This window comes from Taurulus bubalis (genome assembly GCF_910589615.1).
Source record: "Taurulus bubalis genome assembly, chromosome: 5".
NCBI lineage: Eukaryota > Metazoa > Chordata > Actinopteri > Perciformes > Cottidae > Taurulus > Taurulus bubalis.
This window is the reverse complement of record NC_136593.1, coordinates 27,896,000-27,909,708: the sequence shown is the minus strand read 5'-3', so window position 1 is coordinate 27,909,708 and position 13,709 is coordinate 27,896,000. Positions and strand designations below refer to the sequence as shown.

At 44.9% G+C, this 13,709-nt stretch overlaps 1 protein-coding gene across 1 annotated transcript in view; it reads right to left on the bottom strand.

Annotated features, from left to right (window-relative positions):
* Window positions 1-11,244, bottom strand: part of LOC306737124 (paxillin-like) — a gene marked incomplete at its 5' end in the record, with an annotated part of 16,079 nt that extends 4,835 nt beyond the window's left edge. The window contains 7 exons of the mRNA XM_079218825.1: window positions 1-115; window positions 7,889-8,036; window positions 8,130-8,325; window positions 9,108-9,247; window positions 9,538-9,623; window positions 9,735-9,904; window positions 11,127-11,244. The exon at window positions 1-115 is cut by the window's left edge and continues 44 nt beyond it. Coding sequence (XP_079074951.1) covers window positions 1-115; window positions 7,889-8,036; window positions 8,130-8,325; window positions 9,108-9,247; window positions 9,538-9,623; window positions 9,735-9,904; window positions 11,127-11,244 — 973 coding nt within the window. The remainder of the gene's footprint in view (window positions 116-7,888; window positions 8,037-8,129; window positions 8,326-9,107; window positions 9,248-9,537; window positions 9,624-9,734; window positions 9,905-11,126) is intronic.
* Between the last annotated feature and the right edge of the window lie 2,465 nt (window positions 11,245-13,709).

Below are 13,709 nucleotides of genomic sequence, written 5' to 3'. Positions count from 1 at the left end.
CCACCGTCTGGACCCCCAGTCTGTTGAGGTCGGACTGCAGGCTGCCCAGCATGTTGTCCAGCTTGTTGGCTGGTTTCGGGGCACTGGTGGGGGAAGTCTTTCCCTGGGACTGGATCTGACGGACACCAAAACACCAAAGAGGCATCACCATACCGTTCTCATCATTTTGGATTATCATTTTTCGGGACTTACCTTCACGTTATTTTGCCAACCTTATCTCCTAAAAATTGTGGGTTTAGATTCAAATTTTAGCATCTTTCTATGTCGGTCATGTGTCTTGTTTCATATGGTCTTTTCTGGTGTTTGTTCTTGTAATGTGTTTTTTGTCTGCTGTGCATTGTGAACCTTGTCTGTTGTTGTCTGTATGAGTCGGTTGTTGTCTTTGGTGACAAATGAGTTTCCCCACTGAGGATAAATAAAAGTTTTCTATCTATCTATCTTCCGTAAAAGTCGGGTTACAAGCCGCTACAACCTTTGGTCAGTGTCCCCTTTAGCTACCCACTGTAGCCAGCTAGCGCTCCTGCTAGCGCTCCGCTAACTTCCGCTATTGCTCTTCTAGCTCCCCGACAACCACCGAAGGTAGCGGGACCAGCCCCGGCTCGACGGCGACTTGGGCAGAGGGGACGCGGGCAGAAGCAGCAGCAGCAGCGGGGAGCTAGCAGTAGCGCTAGCAGCAGCGGTAGCTAGCGCTGCTCCTAGCTTGCTACAGCAACACCGACAGCTAGCGCTGCTCCTAGCTTGGCTTGTAATCCGTCTTTTACGGTAACTAAAAAGCATTCTCAACTACGTTTGACTAGAAACGTATTTTCTCCCCGTTTACGTTTGTGTTTGACAAATTACAAAATACGTTGATTATTACAAATACGTTGATTATACACGTATTTTTGTTACCGGCCTCACGCCGCCACTCTTCGCTTGCCGCTACTGAGAGAATCCTTGTTAGTTTCTTTTCCTCCGCAGAGTTTAGAAATTCAAACATGCTTAAATTCAGGGGGAAAGCAAGAAAACAAAAACAATAACCCAAACACACGTTGATTATAAACGTATTTGTAACACGTCAAACACAAACGTAATCAGGGAGAAAATACGTTTCTAGTCAAACGTAATTGAGAATGCGTTTTAGTTCTGTTTTAGGAGACAGGGTTGCATTTTGCATACATCACATGTAATGTTTTTGTGTAACTGCCTTTGTAAATGTGTATTACAGTCGTCTCTCCCTGGACTGGGCGGTACAACCAGGGACAAATCTAGACGGGGGTTACCCGTCTCCTCTTTCTGGTTGACGGATATCAAGACAAGCCATGGACTTATTCATCAGGGAAGAATATGATCTCATCAGGAAAGAATATGATCTCATCAAACCTAATCCATGTTTGCAGGCTGTTGACAATGACTCTAACGCCAACATTGTGTGTGAATGTGTGTCTGGCTACAGCAACGTAAGCAAACACAGATCTTCTCAGATGGCTATTGGAGCTTCGTGACTCTTGAATTCCACTGAGAGAGAAAATAGCACCTCTGCTTGTCACTCACACACATAATGTGTGTAATCTTTTTGACACACACACACACACACACAGACAAGTTTAAGCGTCTTTGAGTATTCAGAAAAGCGCTATATAAAATTAAAGTATTATTATTATTATTATTAAGTCTTCACCTAAACTACCTAAGTAAAGACACGGTGGGCTCCTGAGGAAGGGATGGTACAGGACTTCAACATGCTGGTATCTAACCTAGTGCGACCTTGTGACGGAAGTCCAGTGGGAGACGCTATAATTGTGGAGGTAACTGTGCTGTCATGTGGCAGATTAGGTTGCCGTTGCACTGCAAGCCGGCCATTCCTGCGCATGGCAGGACGGGTTAACAGGAGCATAGCGGTTACTCTCCTCCTGCCTCTGAGCTCGTAAACTCTCCTCTCTGAACACTCGGCCCTTGGCACCGTCAGATGTCAGAATTAGAAAAGGGTCTCACTCTCTCCAGCCTGAATGTCAGCAACCACCACAACCCGACTGGATTTCATACAAAGCACGAGTGAGACTAGCTGCTGCAACTTGGCGTGAATAGACACCAGTGGTCAAAAACTGAGCCAATGGCCAGACAAAGTAGAGCCAATGGCCAGACAAAGTAGAGCCAATGGCCAGACAAAGTAGAGTCAACGTGCTTTAAAAACGGCACCACAAAGTCGATTAAATTCATTTAAATTGCTAAAATACCATAACTCTTGTGAGATGAGGCCTGTGGGTTAACCTGTTAGCGTTCTGCCGTCCCGCGGGCGTCCTTTACTGTACATTCTAATGTACACTGTACATCTATTTATAGTTCGGTACGAGTGCTTGGTGTTTCTGGAAACCTACGATTCTTGTAATTCTAGCTGTGCACTTCGTTTCAAGATCAGACCACCACAGCAGAAACAAACAAACGATAGCAAAAGTCAGGCAACTCACCGATGACGCCTCATATTGATCCATAAATCCATAACATGCCAACAACAACTGCGTTGTTACGTCGTAAAGGTCCAAAAAAAACAAATCCCATGATAGATTTAGTCCAAAACACGTGATTACATCCATAAATATCCACAAACTGGTGTTGCATCATTTCATATCAGCTGGAAGACATGAAACAATATATTTTTGTTTTTAGAAGCAAAGCAAGTTTGCATGAGAGCACAGATGAACGCGGGCACCAAAATGAACCAATAGGAGCTTCATGTCCTGACTGACAGGCTACATTACCCAACCAGAAGCTACGTTGACGTTCAGGCTCAGCCTCTCTTTCCTTACGTGGATCAAGCCTGTCACGTCGTACAGCTCAGATGACAGGCGTTTCGTACAGCCAATGAAATTGCCTAACAAACGAATACAATCAAGAGGGGGTGGAGCTGATCCCAACAGGCTTCAGTTTGATGAGAACAGACTTCTGCTGATAGAGCCTCAGTTTGGCATTGAATTAGCATGAAAATGCATTTATTCTTCATTTTCTCCGTGTCAGCAATACTGGCAGTAAATATGAATAGTACCTCTATAAGTTTGCAAGACTATAAGCCTTTTTAATATATATATCATGAATATTTTCTGCCTCAAAATGGAAAAACGCCTAGACATTTCATTAGAAAAACATTGTTCCATTGTGTTTTCCAGTCCATAAGTCCCATTTATAGTCATCTACAGGCATCTATTTACAAAGAAATGTTCAGGCGGAAATAAAAACTTTATACTTTAGTGTATTCAAACTCATATAACTCAGTGTCAGCAGCACTTAAAGTGATTCTGACTATTGGGGGAAAAAAGCTTCAGATTGCTACCTTTCAAAAGAGACCAGGACCATGCATTTACTCCAAATAGTTCAAGTACAGCTTGCAATTTACTTTGGGTATACCTGGATAGGCGTTTTTCGGCAAATTTGACAGGAACGCTAACATAATCGTTAAGTTTAATTATTTACGTAAACTCCCCAACTTGACGTGGCGATTTAAACTGATAATTGATAGTAGGGTCGACTAAATGAGACACAGTCTTGGCAAAAAAGTAAGTAATTTTTCAATTGTTTTGACTGATTATGCTTCCTAACATACCAATTCTTTCCTGGATTGTGTTTATTGGTGCATATTTCAATGCTTTAATCGTAATCTTTCTAAAAAAGGTGCACTATTAGTCTGTGGGTTGTTGTTAAGGCACCGAACAATACTTTTCTTTAAAACAAGGGGAGCTCTCGAGGAGTCCTTTTTGATAAACCTTGCTCATACTCATGCTGGATGTTCATAGTTAGTATCTTTTTGCAGATATACATTTTCCCCCCCAAGACTTTGCTGAACAAATGCATATAAATAAACACAAGTATTGGAATTAATTTGGTGTTCCTACGACGACTCAAACAGGGAAAAAGAGGTCTAGAGCCCACAGGAGGTCTATCGTGTTAAGGCAGTTAAATGAACACTGCTTGGATTTGAATCAAATAGTCAAAAAACACACTTGAGGGAGAAAACAAACTCAAAGTTTAGAAGAAGGTCAGAGAAGAGAAAGAAGAAGAATGGTGATCCATGCCTGCATTGGTGGGAAGATGGGATCATACTCAGTCTGACAGCCGACTGATACAAAGACCTTGGGCGGCGGAGGTGGCGTGACCGGCTTTGGAGGGGGGCTAGGGGATGGAGGGGGCCGGACAGGGGGAGGCGTGGGCTCTCTGGGGGGAGGAGTGGCTTCTCTGGGGGGAGGAGGGGGTTCCTTTGGGATCGGAGGAGGGGGAGGAGGAGGAGGTTCCTTTGGGATCGGAGGAGGGGGAGGAGGAGGAGGTTCCTTTGGGGTCGGAGGAGGGGGAGGTTCCTTTGGGGTCGGAGGAGGGGGGGGTTCTCTGGGAGGGGTCGGAAGGGGAGGAGGTAGTAGTGGGGGAGTTTGCTTCACTGGGTTCAGCTTTTTGGGTGCTGGGGGAGATTGCGGAGGTGGGAGGATTTTTCTCTGTGGGGCGGGAGATTCTGGAGGGATGATGATCTGGGGGAAAGAATGAGAAAGGAAACAGAAAAGAGAGGAGAGCACACAGATACAAAAACAGGAAGTCAGAATGAGGGAAAGGAAATGGTAAAAAAAAAATAGAATAATTGTCACGACAAACTTAATTTTTTAGACTGACTGTCAAAGACAAATACAATATTTTTGAAGGAATCATCATGTATATTTAATATTTGCCAGTCAATGTATGAGCCGAAGGCCAAACATAAACTAAACCAAAGGTCCCGGAGGAGCACTGATAGCTCTGACTCCTGCTGTACGTCGCTCATGTCTACCTTATCCACAGATGGCTGGACTCGTTCCTCCCGTGTTCGCTGTGGGTTGGACATGACGATGACTCCCTCCGTCATCCAATCATCCGGCGGCGGTTTACGCTTGCGCTCCACTCGCCCAATTCCAAGTTTCCCCTGCAGCTCCTCAATAAGTCGGTCTTGCGAGTTGCTCTTGTTCACAACGACCGGGCCCATTTTACGTCGCAACATTCCCTCCCTGAACATTGGATGCACATTGGAGGTTTCTTTGGTGCGGCGGATAACCGACTTGAGCTAGAGAGTAGATGATATAAGGAGGTTTTGGGAAGCTGGGGTTGTGCCGTTCACCAGAAAGTCCATGTTGGGTTGCAAACACAAGCAAGACAGACCCAGCACAGGATGTCTCATTCAAGTGGCAAAGATGCTCAAGCACTGGCTCCAGAACATACTTTTGTCAGGCACTCATATATCCAATAAAATTTGCCTGCAGAAGCAAAGCACAGCCCTCCATTCCATTCAAAGTCATAAACTTGGGTATCTGGTGCACGGCATGCTGGATAGCTGAGCTCAAGACAACACAAGTCTATCACAAAATGCTTGCAAATAAGTCTGCACGTGCCGAAGCAAGGCCAAAGATCAAAAGAAGCAAAGTTCTTGTATGTGTTCATATGAGAATATATTCACCCTACTGTCTTTGTATTGACACCATCAGTGATTTTTTTGCATCAGCCATTGGTTGCGTAGAAACGACAGGCCACGCCCTGTGACTCACAACAATGTGGACTGAAGCAAGTCGGAGCGTGCGGAAACATCCTTCGAGCAAAGCTTTCAACATCAGCCACAAATAGTCTCTACAAGGAGATTTCTACCTCAAGCCATTTTGTAATTGCTGTGCAATGACACCACATGCATCACACCACATAGATGGAGGAATTCCTCTTCATCATTTGTGTTTTTGCGTAGCTCCTCGAGTATCTGCAGGAGCTGCTCTCCCAAAACAAGCTTATTTCGGCAACTAGAGATACTCTGCTTGAACAACTGTCCAACACAGCCATTAATTCATCTTATCTTACGCCACATGGCCAAGTAATAGAAAGACACAGCCAAATAATAGCCTCTCTAGCTTTTTTTGTTGCCTGCAGCTTATTTTGGGAGAGTCAAGTTGAGAGTCCTACTTGGCCAGAAGCAGATAGTCGCTCGACAGCAGAGGGCTGCTGTGTGGGAAGGTCCAGCGTTGCATCGGGTGTCCCAGGGCAGGTGGAGGGGGTGAAACACTCGTCCATCCAGCTGGACTCGGTCATGGGTGTCATCGTTCCCTCTCGGCTGTAAATCCCGTCTTCCTCCTCCCAAGATCCGTCTTCATCTCCGGGCATAATGGAAGCAGGTCGCTGGTTGTCACTTGTTTGAGGGAAGTCGGGAGCTAAGAGTTTGTCTAAAGCTTCATCTAATAAAGGTTCCCGATACGGCCATGTTAAATCCATCATTTCACCTCCCTGCTTTTCTGTAGGAGGGAGATACAGGCTATTTGAAGGTACAGCTGGAACTGGTGAAGCGCTGGGACTGCTGGTACCTGGAACAGTGTAATTCCTTCTGATAACTGAGGCAGGACTTGAAAGCCTTGGAAGTATTACTGGGCAAGCAGTCCCTGGCAATGCTTCTGGACGAGAACTCTTGGATACACTTGCTGAACTGGAGGTATCGGGGACTGTCACAGGACTTGCAAGCTGTGGAACTGGACTTAAAAGTCTTGGAATTGACACTGGACTAGCACTCTTGGGAACTATTTCTGGACTAACCCTTTTTCGGACTGTCAGTGGACTCGCACCTTTTGGAACTGGACTAGAAAGCCTTGTAACCGTCACTGGACTAGCAGTCTTTTTAACGTCTTCTAGGATATGACTTACAGGAACTGGACTGTAGCTTTTAGGGCTGGGATTCTTGAAAGACTGACTTGAATTGGACCATTTAAGATCAGGTGGACTGGGACTCTTGGCCCTAAGATTGGGACTGGGGTTCATAGACACAGAAACAGCACTAGAGCTCTCAGAAACAACTACTTGGGTGTAGCTGCTGGCAGTGGGTCCTGGACTAGAACTTGAGACTTTACTAGCGGAGATACTGAGGCTCTCCTCATGAGTGATCTCAGACGTGGCACCGCCACCATCATCTATCTGCTGGATCTGGGAGTACTGAAGGCTCTTGGCCGATGCAATGACTGAAGATGTAGAAGCTGCAGTACCATCTTCATCGATATGGAGTTCCAATGGGAGAGGAGTAAAGGAGGGAGTAGTGCAACTAGAAGCTAGAAGTGTATCCACTGAACCAATATTAGGATTTATAGACGGGGAACCAGCGACCAATGAAGGTTCTACGGCCTCCAGATTCAGAGACAACTGAGAGCCAGACTGAATCAGGTGCATTAATGTAGTGATCACAATGTACAAACAAAGACAAGACATAAACAGTGGTAGAGGAAAGAGAAAGAGACCAGAAAAACACATTGAGAAGGAAGGGAATGAAGAAAAGTTTTCTCACACACACTAATGGTATTTAATGGGAAATCGTATTGGTTTGCATTTTGGTAAGTTGTCAACATACGTGGATTTTGTTGTGTCAACCCCATAACTTCCTCTATGAATGTTACAAACAAAATTGCACCATCAAAGAAATGTCGCACAACGAATTCTAATCATCTTTTTTTTGTGAAGTGTGACATCAACTTAAAGTACATTTTAAATGAAATGTTAGTTTGTTGGATTGAAGAAAAACTGGTTAAAAATAAAGGGTAGGTTCAAAAGAACCAGCCACTTCATTTATGCTATTGCAACACTGCAAAAGTTGACGGGTGTCAGTGAAATCTATGGAAACAGTAAAACCGCAGAATATCTGTTCAAGGAAAACGTTTCCATTGTGGACACGGCCAGCAGCAACAATCAGTTTAACACGACGACACCGGAGATTCTGAAAAGACGCTGAATAAAATGAGTCTGATCCTAGTTTCTACAATTAAATTCACAGTCATGCAAACCCCGAAACATCTGCAGTGCAGTCCTAAACAGTTACACAATGCCAAAAATAAACCAGTATGCAAACCCCCATGACCCAAAATCTACCCGCGGCCATGCTCACATTGCTTTGGACTTTGAAGTCCGACAGGGAGGCCATGAGCTCGTCCAGCTCCCGCGTGGCAGAGGAGGCGGACATCCGGGCTTGCTGCTGTGCCGGAGTTTCCTCTTGTCCGTCCGTGTGTTCGTCTGACACGACCAACGGCGGGGGACTAAAGACGGAAAGAGCACACGTCAACCTCAATCATGGGCTTAAAAGTGACATCAAAGCTATCTCCATGTTGCTTTACCAATGTGTGGCTTACATGGGTGAGGGCACAGCGTTTTCCAGCTCATCCAGCAGGCTCTCGACACTTGGCCGTACGTCCTCTATTCCCCGAGCTGCGGCGTTGCGTTTGGGCTTCTCCATCACAGGTGGAGCCGCCTTGCCTGGCGTGGAGACTCCATTCTCCTGGACGTGGTGGATGACGCTGCTGGCAGGCAGTGGGGGAGCTGCTTCTTCTATTACAGGAGAAAACGCTCAATACATTTCCTTCATGGGTTCACAGTGCATCATATCGTCACCTTCCTAAAATAAATGGCCCAAGTCAATTTGCCTAAATCATCTCCTCATGATACTGGTCACCTCTGGTAAAATCTCCTCCATCCTCAGTTGAACAGATCATGTGATTCTACCCCTGTAGTATAACATGTCAAGACTGTGACTTAGGACCTTTTATTTTGCCTAAGTCAAAAGACAATCTGACTTAGAAAATTTTAAAAGCTTTTCAAGATGGCATTTTGAAGCTAGCATTTAAGCTATCAATTTAGTTAGCATTTTTGCGATCATTTTTGTCAATGAAAATGAATGAATGAATATATAGTTCTGTATTTGTTGTCAGAGTAGCAGCAAATTACAGACTAAAAACAACAACAGGGATGAGAGATATATACAAAAATACAAATTAAATAAAAATAGCTGGGATGAAAGATATGTACAGCGCAGAGAGTATTATTATATATTATATAATCTCACTCGAACATAATATTAGTAATCATAACATCATTTGACTGGTATTACAGTGTCGACAGGCAGCTTGTGCACTATATTACATTTGGTCAAGTTTGTTGTGTTTTCTGAAAAAAGGACTTGTAGGAAGGTGACGACATTGTAAACACTAGTGGAGAGAAGGGGCCTGAGAAGGTTCCTGTTGACGCCACAAAAACAACTGCCGAATGTAGACGCTGACGTCCGAGAAACACAAGAGAGCATTTTATGAATTGTGACATAACCCTTTGCGTACCTTCTGTGGGGAAGGCCGGGGTGCTTTGCTGCACGGCGTTGAGCTCCAGCAGCAGGCGGTCCAGCTCAGACAGGTTGCTGCCCAACGATGAGTTCATGGCAACAGCTGATGACTCACTATTCTTCTGCTTATTAGGGAAACTGCACAGAGAAGAACCAATATTTATTATGAACACAGCCAAGGACTGAGAGGGATGCTATATTTTGACACTGGCATCTTTTGGAGGCCGAATGGAGATCTCTAGTTGAATGATGTGTGTGTGTGTGTGTGTGTGTGTCAAAAAGATTACACACATCATTATATTCCCGCTTTAATGTTCACCCTATAATTTGTAAAATACGGTGGAGGATTTCCACACAAATGCTGCCAAGTAAAGTCATGAATTAGAGTTGTTTGTTACAGATGTGCATGTTGATGCAACTGGTCCTACCTGTACACGTGGTCCTCTTCAACAAGGGGCTGAGTTGGACTGGTGCCGTCTCCAGACCACGGACTTCTCTGAGCCGGGCTGAAGGACTGAGGAGAGGAAGGGAAGTCGCTTTAGAGTATCCAGAAGTAAATGAAACAATGCTTTTAATTCAACGATTTAGCTTTCACTTTCCAAACAATAACGCATGCAACCTTTACCTCCGTTTCATCAAGTCCGTTTAGCTCAGAGGGCGGGACTTGGGCTGGAGAGCAGAGGTCTGGCTGGTCCTGACCCCCAACAGGGAAGGAGTAGGCGGTCTCGTCGGACAGGAAGAGCGGACGCTTGGAAATGTGGGATGTTGTGGACTCGAGGTCCGCCAACAAAGCATCTGCGGAAATACAAGACAAAAATTTTCTCCATCACAGGTCTGGAGGTAATTATACTCTCAGACAGGGTGAAAGGACAGGATAGCGCTGCGAAAACCCATCGCCGGTTCTGTTTGCATACACAGGAACAAATAAGGTCAAAGGCCCATGTGCACTGACATCACGGGAGGTGGAGTTGTAAAAGTTGAATCATGCAGACTGTCACTGCCACTCCTTTGGTTACTCATTGACCCCGTGTCTGCCTGGAGTTATGACATGTCTTAAATCTGCAGCCAGGTACTCATACTCATACGAGCCATCTACACAACAACACATGCATGAAGGGCTCATTTTCTATTTGTGATGAAACACGGGCCAAGAAAACAACCACGAAGGTCTCAGTGCTAACCAGCAGGTAGAAGGACACACAACATCACAGGGGATTTGATGAAGAGCTCAGACTGCATTACTGGACACTTGGGCTTATTTTAGCGCACTCACTCACCACAGCAGTGTTTAGTTTCTCTTGCAGAATTTCACAAGTCAGAAAAAAATAATAAAACAAACTTAATCTAACAATTAGTACAAAATCAATGGTGTAAACGTTGTTACATATTTGACATTACAGCAATATATTTGAGGCTGATGAGGACAGTTAGGTTGTCAATATCATAATCGAATGTCATTCTAGACAAAACCAAACAAACCATAGTTAGAAACAGCAAATGAATCCCGAAATTGCGATCACGTTCTATTGGTAATCGTAAAGAAGCTTCATTGAATGATTCAACTTGCACTTCATTGCTACGTTTTGTATATTTTATACATCATACTGCAGTATTGCTAGATTGATCCAAAGCTCTATCCTAAAATAAAGCAGCGGGGCAAGAAAGACAAAACCAAAGAAAGCTGAAGTAACGCGTAGAGGAGACATACCTCAGACTAAAGACAAGGAGTTACACCCAGGGAAGTGAAGAGGAGATAACAGAGGACGATGAAGAAGATGAAGAAGAAGAAGGCAACCCAAACAGACAGTCTGCCAGGCAGGAACTGCCTTTCTTAACTCTACCATCAGCATAAGAGATCAAGAGCTGAGGAGGAGGAGGAGGAGGAGGAGGAGGGGTCAGGGTGAAGAGGAGGAGGAGGGTCTAACATTAATGGCAGTGGGTTCGGGTCAACCGCTCCACGCCGCTATGCCAGCTCTAAATTCACTGCCTGAAAGCTCGAGTAAGAGACACTACTCACGCACACGACTGACGAAGCTGTCCAGCTGTGGCAAGACGAGCACGTTGCAGCAGGTGACGGAGAACGTTGTGAAATGAGGAACGCGGAGAGCAAGCGGAGCTCTTATCGACAGAGGCATGGCCGGCTCAGGGAGTGGCATCACCAAAGGTATCTGCGATCGGCCCCTCCTTCACAATATCAGCACACTTTACGCTTACGTTTCTCGTGACTCACTTTCATCAAAAGCAGCAACTACAGCTCATATTCATGTGTCTGTGAGGTTTAGGTTTAGTATCATCAGCAGAGAAGTCACTTGTCCTGCAGTGTTTACCAGACTGAGAGGAGACACAGCAGAAGCCACCACCAGATCCACATGGCCCAACTTAGCATTAGCATGGTTAACATGCCGGCTGACTAGGTTTCACAGCAGAGACTCCGTTCAGGAGCCCGAGCGCATTCCACAGAGTTTCATCCTGGACACAGTGCAGCTCACCGTTTACACTAAAGCAGCCGTGTGTGTGTGTGTGTGTGTGTGTGTGTGTGTGTGTGTGTGTGTGTGTGTGTGTGTGTGTGTGTGTGTGTGTGTAGTTGGAATAAATTCATTTAAAGCAACAGTCTTGTTTCTCATCATTGATGGATGTAGTCAGTATAACTGCCATATTTAAGTGCCTTAACAATGTCATTGTCCCATAATTCAAACCCTTGTGCATTTCTGAGTGTTTCACCAGCTCTTTGTGTCACTCATCATCATCTGTTTAGAGAAGGAAGGTAACTCGGATTCACTCCGATTCTCTTGTTGGTATCTTAAGCGTTGTTCTGTCGAACCATTATGTTGCGTTTGAGGTCCTGGAGACCCCAGGTGGTCGTAACAGCTCAAACGCATATCAAGATTTTTAACAGCTATTAATAAACCTGTTGAGCCCGGAGAAAAATGTATATGTTTATTCATAAACCGTGACCACCTGCTGTTCTGCCCCACATTTACATGTGTTGCATTAGAGAGGAATGTAATTGCATCTTCATTCATAGATTTGACCTCCTCTCTTGCCGTAGTAGTAAGGATGTACTGCAGCTACTGTTCACTTGTACTGTTTGGTAGCCTTTGAAGGTCTAATTAGGTCTCTAAGTATTTCTGTATGTAACATGTAAATATATTCTACAATATAATCTCTGTGTGTTTGTCGTTTTAGTATAACCTGTGTGTTGGAGCAATATATGCTAATCGCGATTATTAGCATTTCTCCATTGACATCACTGTTAAAATTAGCTTAGACGCTAACTAGTCAAGTGAGTCATGTCTTTTCTGGCCTGATGGCTTTATGCTAAATCATACCTTAACATTCATGTATATGGGCAGTTTGTAAGGTCATTTTCATTTAACTCGTTCATCAGTCCATTACTTGTTCAGCAGTAGATTACTCACCAACAGTCCATTACTTGTTCAGCAGTAGATTCCTCACCAACAGTACATTACTTTGACATACAGCAAAACTCTTGCAAACATGCAAGACCAGAGAATTGCTGCCCTTGAAGAACAAATGGCAAACAAGGAGCTCCAATGGGAGAAGGAGAAAGTCCTGAACGCTCTGAAGAAAGAGAGAGCGTTGAGAAAGAAAGCAGAGGCTGAGTTGAAAGCCACTCTTAAATGTGGTCTCAGCCCTGCAGAAATCGTGCAGCACGAGCAGATCCTGCAAACTCCCAGCACACAAATCAAGGACAACAAGATCCAACTGATGGAAACCGACAAAACAATGGCCGCCCAGCTTGCGTCAAGAGATGACCAAGTCAAAGATCTCGAGGGAGAAATCAAGGACAACAAGATCCAACTGATGGAAACCCACAAAACAATGGCCGCCCAGCTTGCGTCAAGAGATGACCAAGTCAAAGATCTCGAGGGAGAAATCAAGGACAACAAGATCCAACTGATGGAAACCCACAAAACAATGGCCGCCCAGCTTGCGTCAAGAGATGACCAAGTCAAAGATCTTCAAGAACAACTCAAGGACTACAAGATGAAAGTCCAGGCGACAGAGGAAGCGATGAACACTACGCTGGTCTTAAAGAACAATAAAGTAGCTGAACTTGAGGAAGCGTTAAAGCTGCTTACAGAGGAACATGTCAACCTACAGGTTGTCAACCTGAAGCTTGAGGAGCTCTCCCAACAAACCGATAAGCAGAAGGCACAGATAAAGAAGGCTGCATAGAACGCAGCCAAGGAGGAAGCAAAGAGGGTGGCCAATGCCGCGAAGGAGAGCGCCAAGAGAGCAGCTGAGTTACTGAAAACACAGAAGGAGGAGCGTGAAGCTCAGTTGAAGAGAGACAACAAGGAACAAAAAAGACTAGCAAAAGAAAGGAGGTTGAGGGAAAGGAGAGGTGAGCCGGGGGCAAGTGGATAGAAGAGAGAGAGCTAACAGTATATCTCTTCCCCCCTCCCATCCTCCTTCCTAACAAACACCCTTTTTTCTCTCCATTACCTTCGCCCTGTAAGATTGTGACACAATTTTAGGGATTGCGATGGAATGGTGAAACAAAAATGACGGACGTGATGCCCTGACTTTTTCCTCACCATTTCCTTCTCCCTGTGCAGTAGCTGTACAGGGCCGG